Here is a 14,713-nt window from a genome sequence, read left to right as displayed (position 1 = left end):
TGATATAGAAAATACACATTTGAAATGGATTAAAAAGCTAAATGCCATAATGTTTTTTATATGTATGTATATATATAATGTTTGGTTTTGACATGCTAGAACAAGCTTGGTCACCACATGAATAAAAACAGGTTTCTTTTAGGGTCCAGATGACCACTCAGCTTGTTGTCATCATATTTTGGAGTGGAACACCCATCGTTTTGTATTTCACACAGGGATTGCCTGCAGCTGACAAAGACAGCAAGCCAAATTCTGCTCTCAGTCAACTGAGGTAAATAGAGTGACTTTCCTGGAACCTGAACAGGCATGCTGGGCTGTCATCAGTTAACTGAGCACATAGTCGGACCATTGTCTCTCTTACAGAAAACAGTGTAGTCCAATGACTTGAGCAGAGTTTCTCCTACTTCCATTAGTACGGTAGAGCAGAATTTGGTCTTCTGCCATCTTTCTTTTCTGGGTATACAGGTTTTTCAGCTACAGTATAAAAACCCATGAGAAAAAGTTTTGTTCATTTGAATAAAGCAAGATTTTAAATAACATTAACTAGATTGAAGGGGGAAGAAGGCTTTCTGATCGTATTTTGGATTGTTGATTTTTTTTTCAGGAAATATAGTTAATTTGGAATTAAAAAACCTGAATATATTCTATAAATATGTTTATCTTGACATGTTTCGGCCCTCATTCAAGCATCAAAAGCTTCTAACTGGCTGTTTTGTAACTCCTTTGAATTTTCATTTATACCAAAACTGTCTCCCTTATGCAAAGCAGGAGAATAGGTCTCCTGGCATACAGAAAGTACTAGTTCAGACAGCCTAAGACTATTCCCACCATAATGTTCTGTAGCCACTCTTCAGCCAATTTAAAATAATCCATTATTAAAAATATATAGTCTATGTTGTTACTCTTAATGTTGCTACTGGTAGCACAGTTTCATTGGCAGTTGTACAGCCATGAAAATTTTCAAGTACATCTCACTTTTTCACTTTTGTTTTTACAAATGGACTCCCCAAAACTGAGTAAACCTTTATAATCTTAAGAAATTTTCTCAATGTAAAAATACCATCTGACTTGGATAAATGTAGAAGACAGTAAGCATTTTTGACACACTGTTCGCTACTCTTCATCCTTTCATATAGCTAAAATACTGACAACTTTTGTGCACTTAAAAATCACAAATAAAAATACTAGCATTACAAGTGGATGAAAAACTTTAATATCCTATCTAAAAGATCAAAAAGAAATTAAAAAAACCCCACATATTAGAAAAGACAAGGTACCAAAGTGCAGGGTACGAGAGAAGGGAAAGATGTTAATTATTTTTTTTTTAAATCAAATAACATAGTTAAAAAAACATTTTATAATGTATGACATGGATTCTAATAGATTTTTTTTTCCTAGTGAATTAGAAAGCAACATTTTAAGAAAAGAGGTGGAGTAAATAAGGAGAAAAGACAAAAAGAAGAGCGGGAGAGGTAAGATAAAATACTCAAAGGGTAAAGGATATGAATTGGGCATTGTAACAACCAAAAAAAAAGAAAAATCTGGAAGGTAAAGTGATGGAATAATTTAGAGGCAAATAAATGGAACAAGTTGGGAGTATGGGGTAACAAAGAGGAAATCAGGACCTCAGAAACAGTTCCTAAATTTACATTAGGAAAGAAACTAAGTATTATGCTGTGTGCCTTATTTAAACATAATTGCCCTGAGACTGGTAATGTAGCTATAGAAGTACAAAACTCAGTAGAGGATGATAATCCTGTGGAAACGGTCATATACTCATGCAATAAGCCTGTGCTAACTATACTGTTAGCATTCAAATTAGGTAGTTCAGGTCTGTTTCAGCTGAAATTGTATCACTGACTGCAGTACATCCATCTATGTGACAACATACAAACGTTCTTTCCCCCTTACCTTCACCACACAAAAAAAGAAAGAAAAGGAAAAAAAAAAAAAAGCTTCTTAAAATCTGTTATCCTATAATAACTCCTTTTTCCCAGCATGCCTTTCTGGAATGGGACCTTGTAAGTCCAATAGTTAATTCTTCTAGAAGCCATTTTGACTACACCATCTTTACTTCAATGGTAAGTACCCTTCATTTTTATGGTATCATTGATTTTGCTTTTTCTATTACTGCAGAGGTGCAGTCTCATAGAGAACTGGTCCTAGAAAGGTGCTGGACTTACAGGGCTTGAAAACTACTGTCTTGGATAACATGAGTTTTGAGCAAGATCAGGACTGTAGAATTCTGTGGACACTGTGAGCTGTTTTAGAGACTGAGTTTATCTTGGGACCTTGGTGTTACAGGGTTTACTACTCTTCTAAATCTGTATGTTGTTAGCTAGTAAATCATTTCTTGAGGAAATGGTTGCAGTGTGCTTCCTAGATGTTTATTTTATTCCTAGATGCTTATTTTTTGCTTGCTTTTACTTGGAAAAGCTAACAAGTAAGTATTTACAAAATGAGGAAGGTATGTCTTCAGTTTGGCTCTGTGCTTGTTTGTGGCCGAAGCCCTTGGAAGTCTTTTAATTTATTTTTCTTTTATTAATTTGTTCAACAGCAATTTTGTGGTTTGTGTTTAGCTTGGTCTGCAATGATCATGACCATGTAAATCTCACCCACAAGTACTGGAGGAGCCACAATCATCAGGAGTATGTTCTAGGATATCTGGGCATATGCAGAGGGTTATTTTTTGAAACAGTTGTCTTCTAGAGATTGGGGAGGGGAGGGAAGTGGTGACGGTGGCTTTGTAGCACCTGCTGTGAATTCACTAGCAGTAGCACATGCAAAGTAGACCAAACTGTTTTCATATCACTCAGTGGGGACTTCAATGAAAAAAAAGTAGCTTTTCTTTTTCCCCCTTTGAAACCTCCCTATGATTAACTCAAACTTGAATAAGGAAGTGTGTGTAGGGAAGATCAGAGCTATTGTTCCTCTTCATTATGTAGCAGCTATCAATATTTTCCTCATGCTCCATAAAGCCAAGTGATCTCTTTAGCTTTTTTTCTGATAGCTTGCCCTCAAAAAGAAGACAACAAAAGAATAACAACGAAGCTTTAGTACATTTTAAAGTTCCTTCAGTCTTAACAATATTTTCTTATTTTACACTATTTTACTGTTGCAATGTTCTGCTCATTCAGTCCAGAGTACTTCTCAAATATCATGACGTTGGGGGCGGGGGGGGAAGTATGTCCTAAATATTGGCAAGCACATATTCTCTTTTCCTCTCATTGTTTTTTGTAAGGTTTAAATATAATTATAAAAGTTTACTAGTTAAAATAAATGTAGGCAAGAACATTGCAAATATTGCCAAAATTAAATCAACCTTTCTGCTGTGACTTCAAAATCAGTGCAAGATTCTGCAAACATTTGGTTCCAAGCTCCTTTTAAATTTTTTGGATGGACTTTCTTTTGTATTTTCATTACATAACTGTGGTTCAAAAAACAAACAAAAACTCTGTGGATCTGAGTTAAAATGTATAAAGGTTTGTTCCTTTTTCATTTATATATTTAGTGAAAATAAAATGCATTTATTTTATTATAACTTACAATGTCTTCAGGTTTTTTCAATATTAATAAAATTGTAAGCAAAACACAATGTGGCTTACAAGCACAATGCTTCCCAGTTGAAGTGAAGAACATTTGTTGATTAGCTCCAAGAGGACCAGTAGCAAGATGCTGTCGAGCTTTTATTTCGCTATTATATGGAATTTATCAATTAGGATTTTGAATGTACCTAATGTTGTAACTTTAACTGCTGTTTATAAGCAAATGTGAAAAATTACTATATGGTGGGTAAGGTGTGGCCCTGATATTCAATAGCTCTTAGGTTGACTTCCTAATTCAACTACAGAGTCAAAAGTTTTGCAGAAGGTCATTCAAATGCTGTTATTCCTCTCAGAATGGGAAATGTGGTGGTAGTAAAACTGATTTTGAAAACAGGAGGGCTATAGTGATAAATATATTAACATATGTTGTGAGACAGCATTCATTACTTAGCCCAAGATGCAAGGAATAATATTTACAAGCAATTCTGACATACTTTTTTTGATACTGGAAAGCCTTCCTATCTTTTGCATGTAGTAAAATTTATCCTTAATCTTTACATTTATGTTTTTTTCCCCAAGCTTCCACCAACACAGATTTTTATGAAAGTAACAGATGTGAAGTTTATGTAAAGGCTAATTCCTCTTCTTCCAGATGACCCACTTATGGTATGTACCAGTGTACTACAGTGATCCCATCATCATCTGGCCAATGCACATGTTCATTCCATTGTACAGTGTCCTACAGATCCTGCAAACTTACTGAGAGAACCCCAGCTGCCTGACCACGCTGCCTACAGCATTGCTCAAGAGAAGTACTATGGGTAACAGTCTAATGGCTTTCCTTAAATATCTTACCAAATAAACACCTCTCTAGTAAATCATATCTGAATTTAAATATGAATAAATGAAGTCTTTTCATTTTCTGAAATAAGAACAATGTCTTTGATAAACAGACATGACCTGGTTACATAATCTGTTTCAGGTTAAGATCACTTTAATATTGTTTTGCATTCGCTAGTTCAGCTGCCTCTTCCTATATGATACTTATTATCAGAAAAGCAAGCAATTACCGAGACAATCTCGTCCTCTGCCGGTACAGTTGCTGCTGATAGTGCTGCTGCCAGTGCTGCTGCCCTGGCTGCCTTCCTCATTGCTCTCTGAGTCTGAAGATTGGTAAAGTAGTTGACAGCTGCAAACTCAATAAGTGCAGAGAAGACAAAAGCAAAGCACACAGCTATGAACCAATCCATGGCGGTAGCATAGGACACCTTGGGCAAAGAATGGCGTGCGCTGATGCTTAAAGTGGTCATTGTTAGAACTGTAGTGATTCCTTGAAAATAAAGAGAAAGAAAATGGGGGCATTAGAACTTTGCTTCAACCCTGCTACTCTTAAATTCATATATATTAAAAAAAACTCACCTCCTTTTTGGTTTTAGCTGTCATCCTACGTACCAGCTAACCAACAAGACTGCTCAGTATTTTGTATTCTTAAATAATTCACGCATACTGGCTTCAGTAACTAAAGGCTCTGAACAAAACTCCTTAATACATTGAACACACTGAAGGTTAAGATTACTACATACTACATGGTGCAGCTGCTTAGAATTGTGATAAATATGGGTGTAACACAATGCAGGCTCAAACTATGAAAGACGCTTTACTTGAGGGGTTAGTAAGTGGAATGTTTGGCAGAAATCCAGATTAACACACTGTCATTTCTCAACAGCGATCCTCTCTTTCTCCTGTTGTTGCACAAGACAGATCATGACTTACAGAACCCTCACTGAATCAAATTCTGCATTAAAATCAGCGGTAGGCTACGATCCAAATATTTCAAGTAATAAGAGTTTGGTCCTCTCTGGTGTTGTCTTTAATCACTGGATACATTAAGATTCACTAACTGTATCTTAATTTGAAAGTGCCCATAGTTACAAATATGGAAGGACAGAAAAGCTACTTCTCTAGAGCTGCTCATCTATTTTCACACAACAAATCTGGTCGTGTAGCTCACGGGCACCATAGTGTTTTTTACATCAATTCATGAATTTATTCTTTCTGTTTTGGAGTGTACAGCATTAATAATGTAGGAAATATACTTACTTCCCACTGCTGCCCGATACAAGCAAAGACTGCAAGAACGAACTCATTCATTAACATATAAGCCTCTGTGACTCACGTTTACTTATAATTATGCCTGCTAGAATGTGAAAACTGCAGGTATTTAAAGACAGTAAGGTGGAGAATACCTTCTTCTGCTCTTTTCTGCAGTTGGGAAAGGGTAGGTGGGAAAGTAAAAGATGTTATAATGTCATGTTGTGATGATGAATCAATATGCTCTGAATGATGCTCAGTGGAAAGGATGCAGTGTCATTGCATACTGCAGCATCAAGACAGGGTGACTTGGTTATTTTCAGATTTTTTTTGCAACTCTTTCACATGATGTAGCTTGCCAGCTGTCTGAGGTTAACTACGTCCCAATGTCATTATTTAACATGTTTTAATGAAATGCAAATAGGAAATGGTATAAAACTATGTAGGATCTCTACTTCTCCCAAATCTGCCAGATTCATTTTATAATATGAATACAAGTAGGCTGAGATATATTTCAATTTCAAAGGTCCAGAATGAACTTTTCAATATGATGTGTATTAGATTAGAATCTGTCCATGTGCTAGTTAGTAATAAAAATGATATATTCTGTGTCTGAATAAAAACTTACTGCAGCAGGAATTTAAACTTAGGAATAGGACTCCTATTCTATTACAGATACAGATAAGACTTCTCTCAATGTGGAGTGAATATTGATGAAATGCTCTGCAATGTGGAAAACTACTTTATCAAACTGAATGCCAAATTACAGTTGGTAAACTGTGTAACTGATGATTGTTTACCCTTGTCTTTCCACTTTGAACACTTCTTGGTAAGTTTTGAAGAATCTGTAACATAATACAAATACTGAAATATATTATCTTTTCTTATTAAAAATGAAACAACAAAAAAACCCAAGCACCCTTCCTTATCTGAGACTTTATAATAAAGTTTAATGACTAGATATTAATTTAAAATTCCCAGGGTGACCTGCTGGGAAGGTAGAAGCTGACTACTATCTTTCTGCAAAATAACAGATGAACTTTTTGCCGGGAATAAAATAGACTAGATAAAAGCACATAAAAATGTGAAATAATAGCCATTGCTATATGGATACAGAGCATACGTAAAATTAGGCCTCTGATAACCATGTTTCTTATTCTAAGTAATTTCAGATAATGCCATGCTTCATAAAACTTCACATTTATATATATATATGCATAGTGATGTACATAACGCACATAAAATAAGGAATTTCATACTAGCAATCTGCTGTTCTTTCCAATGACACAATTATAAAGAATGCAGAAGTGCCTCTTCACGTATTTCTGTCTCCCATTTTTCACTTGCACCTCTGTAAAGAGTAGGTGCTTATGACCATTAATTTTATCTTTGCAAATTTTCAGAGTATTTATTGTAATATTACCTGCAAATGATAACTGGCATCTATTTTGGAGGTAAACAGAGTTGCTAAATGAATTTGTTCTGAGAAACTGGTTTGGGCATACCATTGTTATTCTTCTACTATTAATTTCTCTTCTCTCAAACTTACAGTTTGGAAACTTAGAAGTAAAACTGAAAAATTATAATTAAATTATTGCAATATGATGCAGAAAGGAGACTTACTTCTCCATTTTAAACCTTCTCCATTTTAAACCTTTTCTTTTTTAGTAGGGCCTGGAAGTCTTTTATGTTATAAGGAATTTGCCCTCTTTTCCTTAGATGACAGTATTCAGAACCCATGGGATTTTGAATTAGTAAGGACTATAAATTCAGACTGTGCCTGGGAGAAATAAGAACAGAGTAAGGATTGAAATATTCTTTTAAAATGCCAACATGTCTGATTTTCCACAATACTGAGAAAGATGATTATTTTACTATTTTTATAAAATATTTTCTGTTTCTAATTCTGTATGACATTTAAGAGTTGTTATTCCAGGGTTTGGGGTGTCTGTGTAATTATTACTGAATCAGCTAAAGACTTACTCGCACATTACTTCAAGCATATAGAACTGAATTCCACTGCCCACTACATAGCAAATAAGTCTTACTCAAAATGTCGAGGATGTAACTGTATAGTCCAGAGATGCAATATAAAGCCAAATCAGGTAGCATCATATTTGGTGTACAGACCTCTTATATATATTATATCCTTCAATTGCAATAAACATCCCTGAAAATCTATTGCCTCATACTTTAATATTTTTAAGCACTTAAAAGAAATCCCCATTGCCAGAAAATAATACTTTTAAGTGCTTAATGATGCCAAACTGCATCCCAAATCCCAATGGGGATTTCAAGAACAAAAGTGTTGATCTTCCTTCAGAGGCACATGAGGAAGCTGTATTCACTTAGCATTCCTGAAAGTTTGTAATGCTTTTATGAAAACCACTCCATGCAGGTAGGAAATGCCAATTGACTGAAATCAAATTATACAAATTCTGTAGCCTGCTAACTACAATTACAGACTCATTTTGAGTTATGAGACTTGCATCATTTATGCTTAGGGAACATATAGCTGCCTTTTTGCTAGTGAAGACAAGTCTCACAAAGGGAATGTTCTGTATAGAAATACTGGGTTAAGAGAAAACACGGCTGCAAAACGGATATGTATGGGCAATGGATTCATGAAGTTTTTGACAAGTTTTATTATTTTTCCTTAGTATTTTAATGATTGTTTTTCTAGAAACAATTCAGTCAGTGAAAGTTTACCCCTTAACGAGTGCAGTTACAGAGCTTATCAATATTGAAGTGGGAGGTGTGTGTCAAATTTAATAGCAAAGCACGCACTAAAAATTAAGGAGACAAAACTCACAGCTTTGGGAGCATTAATTCAAAGCACTGGAAAGAAAAAAGAGTCCTGCTGTGCAATATGGACACACCTTTCACATTACAACTCCAACCTGTTCTAGTGACAGGATTCATCTCATCTAACTCTATCCATCTAAAGTCCTTGCTAGCTGTTTAGATACCTTTGTAGACTAGGGGAAGAGAGCACTTCAGAATGAGTGCTAGATGAGGTACCTTATGTCAGAGATTAATTCCATCCCATGTGATTTTTTTCTTTTAAAGCTTTAACTCAGATTAGTTTCACAAGACAATAAATCAATAGAAAAATTCCTCTTTAAAAAATGGAGAGGTTGACATTTACTCTGAAATTGTCCCTTCCTGCATATGAAAAAATAATGAGGGGAAGAAAAACGTCACAAACAAGTCTGGCTAACCAAACATTCTAAGTAAAGAATTTTGACCCTTGTGAGAGGATTGAATATTATTTGGTTTAATTTTAGTATTTACTTTTGTTCACTGAAACCTACTAGCTGTCTTTTCCAGTCCCCACTGGATTACAGTAGCTGTTTGATACAGTGGATTCAATACAGTGAATGAAGTGAATGATAAAAGAACAAAACATGAATACCAGCCACGGTTCTTGCTGGAACAGATTCTTTGTTGATCCAAAACACAACTTGAGACAGGACTACAGTCATGATGCATGGAATGTATGTCTGAATGACATAGTAGCCTATTTTCCTTTGAAGATGGAAATAGAGCAGCTGAAGTGAATATTCGCCTAAAACAAACAAGTAATAAAGTAATGAATGAATGGTATATGTGATGCTGAGCTGTTCAAAGACCTTAATGCAGCATACCAAAAACTGTTCTGGCTGGAACAGACTCCTTGTTAATCCAGAAAGACACCTGAGAAAGAATGACTGTCATAATGCATGGAGTATATATCTGTATCATGAAGTAGCCCATCTTCCTTTGCAAGTGGAAATAAACGGTCATGATTACATATTCACCTGTTAAGAGACAAGTATGTCAGCACATTTTGGCAACATATGAGTAAACATTATTGGCTTAAATCCAACATACTATGTTCTGAGGAAAGCACTTAACAGGCCTCCTAGTGCATAATAAAAATAAGCTGATTAAAAAAAGGTAAAGTGACCACATGGAAACGGAGGAGAATAATATTCCTTTCATATATTGCTTTTAGTGGGGCAGGGAGACAGGGGGAATTCTTAAGAATTGCACGAAAAATTGTATGCTTGAAGGGACTGTATTGAAAAGCTATCTTCTAAGAGACAACGGTTGGATTATTTCCAAGGACTTTAGTTTTTAAAATGGCAAAAGATAATTAAACTAATTTGGTTCTATATGAAAAAAACATACAATTTATTTTCAAGATATGTTTTATAACGTCAATAGTTTCTACACGGCTACATCTTACCTGTGTTAGATTTAATTGTTTCACTAGATACAGTTTGTCCTATGAGGTCATACTGGAGGAGACTGGAAGATTCCTGTGGTACTTCTACTGAATGCAGGGGTCCTTTTTTCCACGTGTAAATTATTTCACTTTTTGGATAAGCATCTGAGTTACAGAGGGAAAAAATACTACTATTAATTATGTAATAATATTAACTATGTATAAGCAATTGAAAAAATAAGTAGCATGATCCATTTTGTGGCTCAAATACCCATAGAAACATGCATCCTGCTCCAGCAAGTTCCTAACCTCATTAATGACAAAATGCAAAAAAATCAACAAGAGAATGGTTGAGGTGGGACCTGATAGGCACTAACTTTTGTTTCTTAATTTGCTATAAAACACATACATTGATTACCACAGACCAATTAAATGTTTTCAAAATTGACTACCACAGATTGACTAAATATTTGCAAAACTAGAAGTAATATAGTAAATGTACCACAGCTTTTATGACTTGTTGAAGGACGCACTTTGACTACTAGATGTGAAAGAATAATAAACAATAAAATATGCTCCAACAGTCACTCTTCAGCAAATAAATCCATGTTCTTATGAATGGTCTGAGTCTCAGCAGAGAAAGTAAGATTCTAGTATAAAAAATATAATAAAAAATTTCAGCTATGTCATTAAGTAGTATCCTAGGATCCCAATTCTGATCTCACATACATGTAGACCAAATGTACTACTATAAAAAACTGAAAGATACAGAAAAACTTACAGCTTCCAAACTTCAATGGACAAGCATGTCCATCCATAGGGAAGTTCACCAACCGCATAGGACAATCAGCATTAATGGTTAGTCTAGAATACATTATAGTAGATGACAATGAAAAAAAATGATATATGCAGGAATACTGCTGAAAGAATCACAAATAAAGGTCAACAAAAAGCAGAATAGGTTCTCACCTCATTGTGTAAAGAATAGTTCCATTCTGCATAATTCTGAAAAGTTTGTTAGGAGTTGTCATATTATGAGCAATTGATTTTTTTCCATTTCTAAAAAATGTGTCTGGTGTCCAAATTTTACTGACCATTAAATTGTTCAATTTCAAAATTTCAGTTGGCCCACTAAACTTCAACCTCTCATCAGTCCATGTCTGCCGAAAGAAGACATCCATTGTGTATTCCTATGGAAAATAAATACGTGGTTGACTTAAGTGCGGGAGCCAGCAGTCCCAAGTTACTGCATATACAGTAACTCCACGAAAGAACCTAACACACGTCAGTGGCATTTCATTTACTGCTTAAACACTTAATCCTATTACCATTAAGTAGTTACTAAAAAAAAAAAAGAGTCTATGAAAACATATCCTATTTTCCTATTATTTAAAGAGTAGTTACAAATTAATCAGTGAACATATAATTTGATATGAGTAAGGAAAAAAAAAACCTCATTGTCCTCTCAGAGATAATAAATTAATTCAAAGTGATTGAGGTCTAGGAAATACAAATGTCTAATTTAGTATCCTTTCAAACTGCAAAATCAAACTATCAATGTTTAATTGCCAGGAACAAAAAGACATGCTCAGTGCCTCTTCGGCAGCTTACTTTGGATATTCACAAAGAAAGGACTGATGTGAGTGAGTCACATCACAGTAGGATTATGGTGTCAAGTCAATATTAATCTAAATTATTTTTGTTGAAGATTCTTTGTAATATTCTCGCAAGACTTCAGAAAGGAGTTCTCTACAGAAGTTGCTTAGGAAATGGAACTAACCCTTGGCCAGAGGCAAATTTTGTAAGAAGGCAAGGTTATACATTCTCTTAGATTGACTGATGCAGAAAGGTGGAAAAACTTTTGGTTGTAACTTGGGGCCCAGAGCTCCTTGTCTGCAAACTGGGCTGCAGGGTCAGGTGAGCAGGTATTGGAGGAAGTGTACAAGGGCAAAAATCGCAATCAAAGTAAATTTCCAGAATGAGAACGGAAATACCATCCTGACTCCGATGGCATAACGTTTTCCTGGGGCTGCTGCTGTTATTGACAGAGTTCACCCAAGCCTGCAGCTACCTGAATTTGGGGGCACTCTGCATGGCAAGGGGCGGCTGTCTCAGAAATGGCATCATTCCCCCGCAGCTGCTCATGAGGTTATCTTCTACTCGCAGCCTTCCTGCAAATGTGTGTTGGGCCACAGGTGCTTACAGTCTTGTCACCGAGGTTAAAGAGGCTCCCGTGACCATCCATGCCCCCACCCGAGGCTAGCAGGCCTGGGCCACCAGTTGCCCAGGCTGGCTCTGCTGGGAAAATAGCTATATGCGGCTGCAGCCAAAACTGCTCTGCGGGGCCCTAGAGATTGTCAAGAAGATTAAGCCTCATAATCTGCTTTAATGACGATCGACTCGGATGTCACCGTAATGAATCCGGGAAATGGAGAGCAGGGGTGGCAAGCGGGGCCCTTACCATCTCCACGTCGGACACCGGCCCAAAGCTGGTCACGTAGATGTCCGTTTTGACTTCGGTCACAGCGCCTGCGGGACACGGAGACGAGCTGGGAGCGGTGCGGGGAAACTTCCCTCCTTCGCCGCCTCCCTCCGGCCGGGTCCGGGACGGGGCCCTCCCCCTCCCGCGCCCGCCCGGGCCACCCCCTCCACCGGCAGCCGGAGAGCTCGCCCGCCCGCACCGAGCCGCGTCCCCTCCGGCTCCCCGAGAGACGGGAGTTTACCTCCAAAGCCCGGTCGGAGCCTGTTGTCGTAGCCGTCCAACAGCTTGTCGAGGGTCCGAGTGATGTTTTCCGAGTAGCGGTCCGCCCCGTCGCCCTGGCCCCCCAGCGCCCGCGCTGCGCTGCGAGGAGAGGCCAGGCCCGCCGTCAGCCCCCTCGCCGCAGCCCTCCCGCCAAACCCGCGCCTGTCGAGGACCCGGCCCCAGGGGAGAACGGGGGAGGGCAGCGGGCCCGGGCCCCCTCGCCTGCTCCTCCGGGCTGCGGCCGGGCTGGAGGGCGCCTCCGGGGGCCGGGCGGGAGCTCACTCACCTCACGGCGACGCACACCCAGGCGATGAGCAGAGCCATGCCTCGGCTGCGCGCGGGGACGCGCGGGTGCCCTCAGACCCGTCACCTGGAGCAAGTGTGGGCGCTCATCGCTCCGTCCCCGCCTGGCCGGGGGCTCCGCCGGGTGAGGCTGTCGGAGGGCCCGGCCGGCTCGCCGCCCTTCCCCGTGGCCCTCGGCCGCCCGCTGCCCGGGCTGGGGCGGTGGGGGGTGCCTGTGGCCGTGTGTGCCCTTGGCATTCGCCACCGCCGCTCAGCCGCGTCTGCCCGCTCCAGGGCGGGAATTAGGGTTTGAAGGGACGGTGCGCGGTCGGAGAGCAGTGACAATAATCGAATAAGGCATTAGCGGAGATTAAAAGGAAGAAATCCACGGCTAGTTTTGGCATGGAATTAGCAGGGACCTGTTAGGAAATCTGGAAAAGCACTGGCATCTTGCTGATAGAGATTATGTTAGAAATGGCCTCAGCTCTTACTATGTTTATGGTTCACAGGGAGATTATTATGCAGCTTCTGCATCATTAGAACTTTGAACAAAACCCCAAAACCCTACAGTTTCCAATTTACTGGGGTTTTTTTGACCTTTCTCAACAGATTTCCTCATGATCAATCCTTCCTAACTGTACAAAGGGCTTGAATATCTAAACATACTCATATATGAACATTGAACAGTAAAAGTTGGTTCTGGTTCAGGTTTGGGGATTTATTTTTTTTTTCAATACTAAACTGTTTTGGAGGGTTACATACACAGATTTCACTCGGACTTTAAACCAGGGCATTACTAGAACTTTTGTTAAATTTGAGCTCCTTTAAACCACTGGGATTGTATGTTTTACTAATTTTGTCCTGATAAGTACTGAATGGATCATTACTGTCCCCTCCTTCAGTAAGTGTGTTAATGTAGTCAGCCCTAATGGAAAATAAGTTAAGGCTGCTCCAGCTATTTCTGTGACCTTATTACTTCTTATAAAGCCAATGAATGATGTAGCACCTGCATCACTTAGCTACACTGTAAACAAAGCAATCAGGTCCGTTTTCTTTCTTCATCATAATACACAGGAACAAACAACTAGACCAAAGCAAATTAACTGTTTTCATAAAATTTTGTTGCATAAACCACATTTGCATTACCAGCTTCTAAGCAAATATATTTAATTATCAAGGAATGGAAAGTAAGTATTTGCATGAAACTAGGAGAACAATGTATTTATTCAGCAGTAAGACTAGATGAAGTCCAACACTGGGGTTCTGTGCTCAAGTTTTGTGTTTAAGAGAAACTGTGCTCTACGAAACCCAGAGAACATAAGAATTTGCTTAAAAATACAGGCTATCCTCTGTCATCGAGTCCCTTTCCTTGTTGTCGTGGGCAGTAGTGTCATATAATCCACATAGGTGGGCTGGTTGCACGCAGCCAGAGCTCTGGCTCTGCCTTTGAACAGTTGTCAACCCAAATTTCTATGAATATACCTAAGATGTGATCTCTGTGAATTTGTCATGAGCTAGTACAGCTCAGTGGTTTTGTTGATACTCAGATCCATTGATCTGCATGAATTTATTCACAGACAATACCACTGCATCTGTGAAAACTCAAAGGCTTATACCAACTACTAGGTAGAAAAAGGAAAAATCAGCAAATCGGAACCTTCTGGGGGTTATGTTCTTCTATCTGGTCCTGATTTAAAACCTACCAGTTTGGAACTTCACCCCATTTTTCAAATACGTTTGATCTTACTGAGACATTTGAGGCCTTTGTGTGCAACACTCTGCACAGAACATTAAAACTGCATTTAGCACATAAACACCACTAATACCCATTTTTGCAAATAT

The 14,713-nt window shown here is 38.3% G+C and overlaps 1 protein-coding gene across 3 annotated transcripts in view; it reads right to left on the bottom strand.

Moving 5' to 3' along the window:
- GABRA6 (gamma-aminobutyric acid type A receptor subunit alpha6) overlaps nt 1-13,153 on the bottom strand; it is a 29,026-nt gene extending 15,873 nt beyond the window's left edge. Inside the window, exons 1-8 of one of the 3 annotated variants that reach the window (XM_074838987.1) lie at nt 12,876-13,153; nt 12,570-12,688; nt 12,308-12,375; nt 10,816-11,036; nt 10,628-10,710; nt 9,868-10,011; nt 9,284-9,436; nt 4,616-4,875 (exon numbers count right to left, since the gene is read on the bottom strand). In XM_074838987.1, the coding sequence (XP_074695088.1) occupies nt 4,616-4,875; nt 9,284-9,436; nt 9,868-10,011; nt 10,628-10,710; nt 10,816-11,036; nt 12,308-12,375; nt 12,570-12,688; nt 12,876-12,913 (1,086 nt within the window). In that variant the 5' untranslated portion in view covers nt 12,914-13,153. Of the gene's footprint in view, nt 1-4,615; nt 4,876-9,051; nt 9,205-9,283; nt 9,437-9,867; nt 10,012-10,627; nt 10,711-10,815; nt 11,037-12,307; nt 12,376-12,569; nt 12,689-12,875 lie in introns of all 3 variants that reach the window. The other 2 variants (XM_074838988.1, XM_074838989.1) reach the window with 2 other exon arrangements.
- Between the last annotated feature and the right edge of the window lie 1,560 nt (nt 13,154-14,713).

Source organism: Strix aluco, chromosome 13 (genome assembly GCF_031877795.1).
Source record: "Strix aluco isolate bStrAlu1 chromosome 13, bStrAlu1.hap1, whole genome shotgun sequence".
Taxonomy (NCBI): Eukaryota; Metazoa; Chordata; class Aves; order Strigiformes; family Strigidae; genus Strix; species Strix aluco.
Note: the sequence above shows the minus strand (reverse complement) of the source record. Positions and strands in the feature narration are given on the sequence as shown.